The sequence below is a fragment of the Dipteris shenzhenensis genome, chromosome 14 (assembly GCF_047967505.1).
Source record: "Dipteris shenzhenensis isolate YYH24624 ecotype China chromosome 14, Dip_SZ_1.0, whole genome shotgun sequence".
Classification (NCBI taxonomy): domain Eukaryota; kingdom Viridiplantae; phylum Streptophyta; class Polypodiopsida; order Gleicheniales; family Dipteridaceae; genus Dipteris; species Dipteris shenzhenensis.
In genome coordinates this window covers 37,063,596-37,073,831 of record NC_141609.1, presented here as the reverse complement: position 1 = coordinate 37,073,831, position 10,236 = coordinate 37,063,596, and the positions used below count along the sequence as shown (strand labels likewise).

Below are 10,236 nucleotides of genomic sequence, written 5' to 3'. Positions count from 1 at the left end.
GCCACTGGCCAAGGCCTCCTGCAACCCCAGTCAGGATCCATTTCCAGGCCCCCATACCTCTTCAAAACAGCCGATCTGTCATAGATCAGGCGAACCGGATTGTCATTGGCAGAAATGCCAGCTAAGCGTCAATCGAACTGGAGCGAGCTAAGTGCCAACCAACGGAGCTCATCTGCCCTCAGTCTGTTCCTTCTGTTTTGAGGCTGCTACTGCCCTGCCATGCCACATGGCTTGCTGCCAGTGGCCTGCAGTATGTCGAGCTGCTCCAGGGCCTTTTCTTGGCCCATTTCTCGACCAAACTTCACTTATTCCGCCTTCATGCTGGCCCTGTTCTGGCTCAAAAGCCTTGGCTCCAACTCCGTACCAAGCTCCCAAATCAGCCATACAAATTCGCACTAGTGTGCCACCTGTCCCGGGACTGCTCCACTCTGTCAGATCTGCTCGGACTCTGTTGCAAGCTCCTCTAGGCTCCCAGGGATATCAGTAGATTATGCAGCCCACATGGCAGCCTATGTGATTCCCATTCGCAGCCACATCAGCCCTAAGTACACCTCCCCCATGCTCTGCTCATATGGGGGCTTACAAATGGGAAGTGACTTTTCCAACAAGAATCTCTATATAATTATTTAAATTTTAATAATAAATTTTATTATTCTAATATAAAATCTCGAAATGTTTCTAAACAAAACCTGCTAGACGTGTTTCTAGAAACGTTTCTGGTGACATTGATGTAATAGCTGGCTGTACAGCATGTACAGTACCACTGGCTTGAACTGTTTGCAATATGTTCAAAGATTTAGGTGAACTACCCAGCCACTTTGTGGAAGTTCAAGTAGCAGGAAAAGGTATCTGTGTTCTCAGTCTGATACAACTGCAGCAAAATAGGAGAGGAGGGCAATACATAGAGTGAGTCGAGTCCCTTGCGCCACAGAGCAACAGCATTGTCCAATAATCTATCAATTCAGTAATTCATCAGGTAGTGACTCTCAATGGAGCATCACACATCGCCTGAAATTCACTTACACTGACTTGCAATGAGACTCCATTAAAAATTTTGGTCAGTGAAAAAGCCAAAAGGAAACAAAACCATTGGTTGTTATGCAGTGTGTCCTTTGGATGGCACCTTTGTAAACCATCCATGTTGACTACTCTTAATTGAACTGTCACCGTAGCTTGTGTAAGTGTCATCACTGGTTGTTTGCGCCAGCAAGCCACATCGCAGATGTTACTGGGTTTTCTCCATGTCATCGAGAAATGAAAATATCTCCATATCCTCTAGAAGTTGCTGAAATCGGCAGAAAAGGGAAGTATTGGGCACTCACCTGTTTTCATCGTCTTTCTCATGTATACAATTTCACAGTTGACGTCCTTCAGAATCGTCTTCTTGGACACCTTAGGAGACCCTCTCTTCAGTTAAAGGAAGCACTAGCATTTTCTGCTGTGCATTAAGGCGGATATAACTTACATGGCATCCAAATGAAAATTTACCAAACATTCAAAAATCATGTTGCCCACGCAACCATGAGACAAAAGTGATGCCAACAGTAATAAGCCTGTAGCAAGATAGTGTTCTGCAACATCTGGAAAAAACTGACACACATAATCATGAAATAAAAGCAATTACACACCTTGGTTATATAGGAAAGCAATTACACACCTAAAAGGGCAATCCAACATGAGATGAAGGTCAAGGTAACAGCCAAGTAAAACAATAGACATACTTTTTAACATTTACGCTTATGCCTTGGATTTCGGGAATTCATAAAGGTTCAACAGAAAACCAACAAATTTACACTTGTGAATAACTGCCCGAGGTCGAGACCTTTCAAAAGGATGCAATCTGCACCTCCTTTGTTTTACTTTGCAACATACCTTTGTTGTACAAGAACCAATCAATGTCTTCTGTTGGTGAACAGCTACAGTACAAATTATCCATTGGAAGAAAGATAACACAGCCTCAACAATATGAGTTAACCGAAAAGTTCTGCACTTCTGACAAATGCAGGAATGTTCTCCAATATCCAGAGGCTGATGAAGAGAGGACACACTGAACAGCTACCATGGCTTCAAGTCACCAGGTGGACCTTCTGTCCAATTAAGGATGTGTTGACCAAGCTGCAGATATACGCTTCTGTCATGGGGTAGCTTTCGAGCTAGGCCATTCAGAATCTGATGGAAGGCATCCCCTGGCTGAGCAGGCTGTGGAAAAAGCATGGCTTGTTTCATTGCAGGATTTGCTAAAAGCCTTTGTTTTCTTAAAATAACTTCCGGGGGTATACTTGTGAGAATTGTGTCTAGCCTTGGGACATCCTTTTCATCAACAAATACACCAATATCCTCCCAGGGAATTGCATCAGCGAATGGAAGTACGATATCATCTGCAATGATTACCGGTATACAGCCAAAGATGACACCTTCTACAAGTCGGGGACTCCAAGGGGCCCATCCTAAAGGACAAAGACAGAAGATAGCCCTCTGCATGTCTTCATAATATGTAGCTGGATGGTCCGTGGATATATCAAAAAGAGGGTTGTCCTTAAAATTTTCCCAAACAGCTGCCCTTGCCCCACTGCAAGTAAACGCTTCAGTTAATTAAGAGTATATCAAAGAATAGGATCTTGTAGCAGTCACAGAATGTTCCTCATGCCCCAACGAACAGCAAAGTGTAGAGCAAGCAGCTTTAGCTGAAGAAAAATTGCAAAGAAAGCAAACAAATTACCGTGCATAGTATCCACCTTCTGGGTCATTTCCTTTATCGTAGAAAAGCCCCCGAAAATACACAAAGATAGAGCGAGGTGTACTTGGCGGGATTAGATGCATCTGCATCTTTTGAGGTGGAGCATAAGGAGGAACAATAATGGAACCCTCGTTCAAGCAGACATGATACCTCTGCCCGAAAGTCTGCACCAGTGTAGCCCGTTGCAGCAAATGCAAAATCCCTCTCTCAATCGCTTTCTCCTCCTGCAGTAATACCAAGCAACATCAGTGAACACCCTTGGAAGGCAATTGGCAAAATTGGACAGATTTTAGCAAACGTACCTGGTAATGGAAACAAGCACCGAAATCATGAGGTACTACAAAGAAATGATCAGCCCCCTCTGTGAGATTCCAGTATGGCCACCGTGTTGAAATGTACTGGATCGCGCTGCGCATCATACGAGGAGATTTGAATGGTAATGGCAAGCCATTAGGCGTCAGATCACAGGTGGTGTACACCGGGGTGAAGAACCAGTCCGCCTCGTCAGGATTGAGTGTGCGGACGGCACTGGTAAGTAAGAATTCGTGCACAAAAATTTCCGTGGCAAACATATGAGTCAGGCATCTTCGATCTTTTTCGAGAACTTTCTTGTTGTATCTAGTAGGGAGTTCGTAAACGAAAACTTTGAGCCTTCCAACAGGATCGTCTTCCAAGACATCTCCGGCACTGCCTGTAACCACCTGCAATGTCAGAATCCGATCTTTCTGTCCGACTTAACAGCAGTTGGACTTCCAAGCTCCATGTATAGTGCTATGATACCTTGATGATGTTGTGGGAAGAAAGAAGAGGCTAGACGGCTGCGACAGAAACAGGGCCAGGGAAGGAAATTCTACTTACCAGAGATCCGCTCCTGGGCTGAAATGACACACAAAGACTGGAAGGAAGTAAGAAGAACTGCAAGGGCAATGCCCGCGAGCCACTGCGAGAGCTCCGCCATCAGCTCAGATGCTCATGTTTGCTCATGATCGATCATTACCTCCTGCTCCGATTGCATACAACTGGCAACCAGAACATCAAGCTGGCATACCGAGCAGCGTCAGATTCTGCGAAATCCGTGCGGCATAACAGGGTCTACGAATGCGATTTCAAGCGGCGATGAGAAGGGAAGTGTGCATAGAGCATCAGAAGATCATGGAGGAAAGGAGAGAGGTGAAGGATGAGGGAGAACCCTGGAATTTTCGGAGAGGGAGAATGGATGGGGAAGGCGCATCGAGGTGAAAGGCAGGTAAGGTGATCGGTTGGGAAGAAGAAGCGACGTTTCACCGGCACAACAACCCAGGCCAAGGACAGCTATGGCGGGTGCAAGCTAAGCTTTTTGGCGATGGCTGTGGCTATGGCGGATGCAAGCTCACCCCTCCACAGAGCATTCTTTCTTTCTTTTTTTTTTTGAACGACAGAGACGCACAACTGGATCACCTAACCATAGTCTCCCTTCACCACCCACCCCTGTCAAGGTCGCCGCTCCAGCCTGTCGCATTGCCTTCCCTTGACGGCCGGGAAGATTGATGCACCTTCCTTGCCCCATCTCACAGTCACCCGCGCTCGGCGCAGATAGCTTGGGCACATGTATGACGGAGGTTGACTTCCAATAAGCTTCGATGTTATCGCAGTCAGGGGCACATGGTTGCTTGAAGGTGTCGGACCTTATCAAAGTTGCGGGCACATGCTCAGGCTGAAGTCTAAGATGTGTTTTTATTGGCTATCCAGCTCTTGCCAGACCTTGCCTACCCGTGTAGTCCGATTGTGCCCGTCAGGCAACGAATTGTCTTTCGTCAGGCATCCAGCTGCATTAGATGCTTGAACCTTGCAAAACAAGGTACATGTGCCCAGGGTGAGAGAGTTGGACCAACTCCCTGTCGTATCCGGAAGATGGTGGTTGCTTCTCGTTCGATGACGTGTCACGGTTGCCTATCACATCACCCTACTGAATTTCCACGTGTCTGAAAACTTCACGCAGCGTCGTCTATTACATCACCCTCCTTGCAGAGGCCACGTGTCAACCTTTACTTGCGATAACAGAGAAGCAACTCATGCTCAGAATTTCCATGTGTCTAAAAACTTCCTTTCCCCCGACGACTTTGACAACCGGTACAGGCCCAACGTGATTGTGTACCTAGTTCCTAGAAGCAACAAATCTATGTGTAGTGCACGTCTTGTGCCACCACATGATTGTACCTAGTTCTGGATTGTTTGTCCTTGTGTCACCATCGTTTTTTCTCCATAATTTCTCAAAAGCTTCTCCAAAATTCAAAAATGTGAGGGAGTGGTGGACTAGCTAGTTTATCAATACTAAGTTGGAGATCCGCACACTACAACAGCTTGTGAGCATGTTGGGCAAGGCTTGTGGGGGGAGGTTGGAGAGGGTGCCACGTGGCAAAGTCCTTCTTGACTTGTTTCTTTATTTTTTTCCAGTGTCATTTTTTGGAGCTTTGAGTGTAGAGAGAGCATGAAGTTCTAGAGAGAGAATGCCAATATAGATTTGGCATGAAATCAATTGCAAAACCCTCAAACACTCAAGTCATTCCTTGCATGGTCTCCTCTCGACTTGAACCCCATTGGGTTCAATTTAAAGGCCTGACCTTAGCCTCACAACTCAATCCCCATCCAAATTGACTGGGTACTTGAGGAGACTTTCTTCAATAAGATGCAAATTAGGATGGCTAGGCAACATAGGGACTTGGTCAACACAATCCAATATTGACAAGAGTGCATGACTGCACAAAAGCACTGGCTTCGGCTATGAGGCTCTATTAATTAAGGCTCTATCCAAAGAAATTTCAAAATAATTTTCACACCCATGTAGCTTCTACTTAACCATGAGAGAAATGCTTATCGTCACTGCCAAGATCTCTAAATTTCAAAGTCCTTGGTATGTCTTATTCATTCATTCATTGCTCACTCAGTATACTTCATAGTTCCTTCTTTTGTCATGGAGCACATAACTACTTCCTTAAAATGAAACTTGGATCTTACCTTTTAATGAAATTTTCCTAAAGGGAAAAAAAGAGCGAAAAACAATATGAACACGAAACACGACACAGGATCAGGACCTGGTCCTCCCTGCAAATGTCAGGGGTAGTGTTTTATTATTTCCTTGGTGACATGTAAAGATTATGCCTTTTGGGAATTGAAGCCCAATGAATACATGAATATAAGACTACGCTCACAAGAGATCATAACTCATCCTTGGTTGCAACCTAAATAATATTGGGTCATGGACTACAATCATATGAAATGTCATCCTTCGAACTTGTATCGAACTTGGCTATCTCTACTGCTTATTCTAAATCTTTACCTCCCATCGAGAACATGAATCGAAAGAGGGAAATGTTGTAAGAAATCAAATTAAAGCAACATCAAGAATATTAGGGTCCAATAGTATTGCAAAGAAGTCTTGCGACGAGCATATTATCTGAATATCAGTAGTCAAATTCATACTAAATTTTGAAAAACTAATATCTTGCATGCACCAGTCATATAGGCTTCTTTGACTTTCTACAAGCATTTAAAAATACATTAAAAATTGAAGGTAAAAGATTGACTTTTTGTATGAACGTAGAAGAAGAAGCTTTCTAGTAAAAAGAATGATAGAAAATATGCAAAGAATGAAAATCAGCTTTGGCTAATACCTAGAATGGCAAGAACCATAGATGGCCGCCGCACATTATCGATATGTAAGTTTGCAAGATAACTGGCATAATGGCTTTTTTTGCAGTATGTACTTTTGTGAACTAGCTTTTTTGGCAGAGCAACATTTTTGGCAGTATATAGTTTTGCAAAATAGTTTTTTTGGTAGCATAGTTTTTTTTGGCAGAACACCTTGTTTGGTAGAATAACCCTTTTTCTTTTAAAGAACAGCTTTTCTTTCTTTCTTTTTTTCCCTTTTTAGTAAATAACAATCTTTTCACCGGCAGGCATAAAGCCCGTTAGGCAAGCTTAAAGCTCGTTTGGCAGGCATAAAGCCCGTTTGGTAGGCAAAAAGCCCTTTCGGTAGGCTAAGCCCTTTTTTATGAAATAGATTTTTTGGCCGTATATATTTTTGCAAAATAGCTTTTTTGACAGTATATACCTTTGCAAAATAGCTTTTCTAGTAGAACAATTGCAATTGGCAGAATAACTTTTTTTGGCAATTGGCAGAACAGAGTGAGTAAGGAATTGTAGTAACCTTCAACATTTAGAAAGGCAACCAAGCTCACAATCAACCACCCACATCAACCACAAAAATGATATTCTAAAAAATGCACAGACAGAGCCATGTAGAGAGAAACAAACACACCAATCTTGCTAATAACAAAGAAGGCTAAGGATAACTCTTAATGAAGAAAGGAGTCTAAAAAATTATGCTTCAGTAACTTACACACTAACACATAGAGCTCGATAGAATTATGGCTAAGCTCAAAGACAAACCCCTAGAGTTGTTGCTCTAAACACTCACAATTGGGCAAGGACAAAGATTCATAAAGACAATGAATATTTAATGAAAGAGATGACAACCTATTGAAAACAACAACTACCTTAACCCGACCGATTGTGCCTCGAATTAGAAACCCCAACACACAATCAAAAGTACCAAAGAAGAGCAAAGACCCTCTCATAAGCACTAGGTCAACAACCATGCAGCACCCGTAGCCACCGAGATAGGCTCAACTAAAACAAGCAAGGATCCCAACATGAGCCAAAGTGAAGCAAGGATCAATATGCACTCAAACAGGGATAGATAGATAGATCAATAGATAGAGAGAGAGAGAGGCACCATCATCACTGGTATTTATCACCCGTAGCCACCAAGACAGGCTCAACTAAAACAAGCAAGGATCCCAACATGAGCCAAAGTGAAGCAAGGATCAATACGCACTCAAACAGGGATAGATAGATAGATCAATAGAGAGAGAGAAAGAGAGAGGCACTGTCATCACAGGTATTTATCTCCTAAGAGAGAATATCAAAAGATGAAACACCATGGCATGCGAGCTTGCAAAGAAGCTCCTACAAAGCTTTACCGGAGACCCTAGAAAGGTGAAAGAGTCGCAATCTTCAAAGACCGTATTCTCTAAAATTGAAGAATCAATCTTATCGTCTGTCATGCAAACGCTTAAACCTATGTGATTAGTGTAGCAAAGGAGATCATCACACGGGGAGCATCCCAAAGGAAATCCTTCTCGAATGAACTAGTATCCTCAGTCTCCAGAAATCCTTCAGCTGTTGCTAACCTTGCCAAGTAAGAGCTATATGACCCTCTTGGAAAAGTTCGTAGAAGACCAAAGCTCTGATGGGTCCAAGAACTAGTAGAAAAGCTCGTGTTGGTATGAGGTCCCCTAATTTGCTTCACTGCTTCGTTGTAATATTTAGCAGCTTCTTCAAGAGTGTTGTAGGTGCCCAGCCACAATCTCACACCTTTGGAGGGATCTCAAATTTTTGCAACCCATTTGCACCACCTTAGTTGTCTCACCCTTCTATACTTGTTGCAAGACTTGGCATTGATTTTTCAAGAGGAGAGATTTTTTCCTTAACTTGATGGACTTCCACTTCTTGGAGGCCTTATTCAAAGAGTGGCCGAAAAGTTTACAGTCTTTCTCTTCCTCAGCCATGATTTACTCTTGCACTTGGAAGACTAAGAGGTGGCATGGCTCTCAACGAGCCAAGACATGAGGGGAGTAAAGAGGCCACGTTGAGCTCTCATGGTTTCCCAACTTACTATAACCTAACCATAGGATTCCATGATTACAGCTGATGGACCGCATGAACTCTTTAATTCCGAGTTGAAACCTTCAACTTCTCCCTTCTTAGGAGGTATCCTTGAGCCTCCAAAGGCTAGGAATGAATAGGAGAGAAAGGGGAGAGGAGGAAAGAGTGCTAGAAAGTGGCTTGCTACGAGGACTTTGAAGGGTGGGTCCTCCCTCCAAACCAAGCTATTATAAAGACCCCACACAATCCCAACATGCTCACAGACATCAAAGAATGGCCGTTTGTGATTGATCCGAATATGTTGATTGCATTTGAGGCAACATCTAGAGGAAAAGGATTGGAGGCATCTCTCCAAGTCCAATATGCATTTGTTTGAGATGATTAGTTTATTGAGGCAAAATCTAGATAGTGAAATTCACTTACAAAGAATCGGGATCCTCTCCTTCGCAGCCTGCACAAGACTCTTCTGCTTCCCCCTCTAAGCTTTCCTGTCACTAAATATCGGTAGGTTGTGCGGTTCTCGACAAATGGTCCCATTTCGCCTTTCGTCCATTGCCCAATTTGCATCTTATTTTGCAATATGTTTGGAGTCGAAACAAGGATAGTCTTCAACCACATCCTTCTCACAAATGATTCTGCTTTTTTTATATTCCTTCTCATCCTCCAAGAGATAAGAGTTCCCCTCAATCCAACCATCAGTGGTACCAAAAGGATGGAAGTAAGCGCCACTTTCGAGAAGGTGTACACTCTTTCCACATCCTCTTCGAAACATATTTGTGAAGTACTTACAATTCCTCAATTTGGCTTCATAAGAATCCCCATTTGCAGGCGTATCTGTTGCAAGCTGCGTGAGAGTTGGGGGAAGGACCGGGCTCAACAGAATTGGAAGAGTTAGCTGTGATAGGTAACTAGGAGCCTCCCTAGCTATAGGCTCTAGTGAATGTATCGCATTGTCAAAGCTTCCAAGCTCCAAGGCAGGCTCATCCTTTGAATGGTGATCGAGAAAGATTTTGCAAGACGTGCCAAGAATGGTGTGATGTTTCAATGACAGCCATGGCTAATGCTAATCCTGCAAGGAGGGTGAGAAGCGGATCAAGAAAGAGAAACAAGACGACCTAGGAAGAGGCAAGGAGTGGAAGGGAGAAGCAAGGCTCAAGCTTGCAAGGACATCTTCCCAAAGGAAAGGGATGATGCACACTATTTTGGCTGGTGTGATTGGCGATGGAGTGAGCTCCCATGGGATGATTTGAAGTAGGAATTTGGCTGCAGGGGAAGCTTTGAGATCGGTTGTAGCTTCTTCTACTCCTTCTATTTTGATATGATTCCTTTATGAGATATGAGGAGAACAAAGGATTGTTTATCACCCACGATTGGCACCTCGCCACAAGGGGAGGAGGATATAAAGTTGATTAATTAGATAATTTTTTATATATGTATTAAAATCACAATTTAGTTAATATAATAAATAAAATTTATAAATTAGGTTGAAATGAATCGATCCTCTTCAAGGGTTTTTAGCAATACAAAAATTAATCAACATGAGGGTGATAAATAAGGGGAAAAAAAACTTGGAAAAAATAATAATATGGGACTTGAAAAAATGGGGCCTCTCTCTCTCTCTCTCTCTCTGTAGTGTTAATCAATGATTCGTTCAATAATTCATAAAAACATTGAATTATCTTCAACTCTTGGTTTACCTTCTTGTTATTTAGAACGAATGAGGATCCTTCAGCAACATTGCCCTCTGTTTCCACCTGAATGTCATGTCATAATTGAGCGAGTGTGCAGCATTG

The 10,236-nt window shown here is 43.0% G+C and overlaps 1 protein-coding gene across 1 annotated transcript; it reads right to left on the bottom strand.

Moving 5' to 3' along the window:
- Positions 1–1,717: 1,717 nt before the first annotated feature.
- On the bottom strand, positions 1,718–4,117 carry LOC147894572 (putative beta-1,4-xylosyltransferase IRX10L). The gene is made up of 4 exons (XM_087384980.1): positions 3,596–4,117; positions 3,040–3,428; positions 2,720–2,961; positions 1,718–2,569 (listed from the first exon to the last, which is right to left on the bottom strand). Exons 1-4 carry the CDS (start codon positions 3,693–3,695, stop codon positions 2,056–2,058), a joined length of 1,245 nt encoding a protein of 414 aa, XP_087241106.1. The 5' UTR covers positions 3,696–4,117; the 3' UTR covers positions 1,718–2,055.
- Between the last annotated feature and the right edge of the window lie 6,119 nt (positions 4,118–10,236).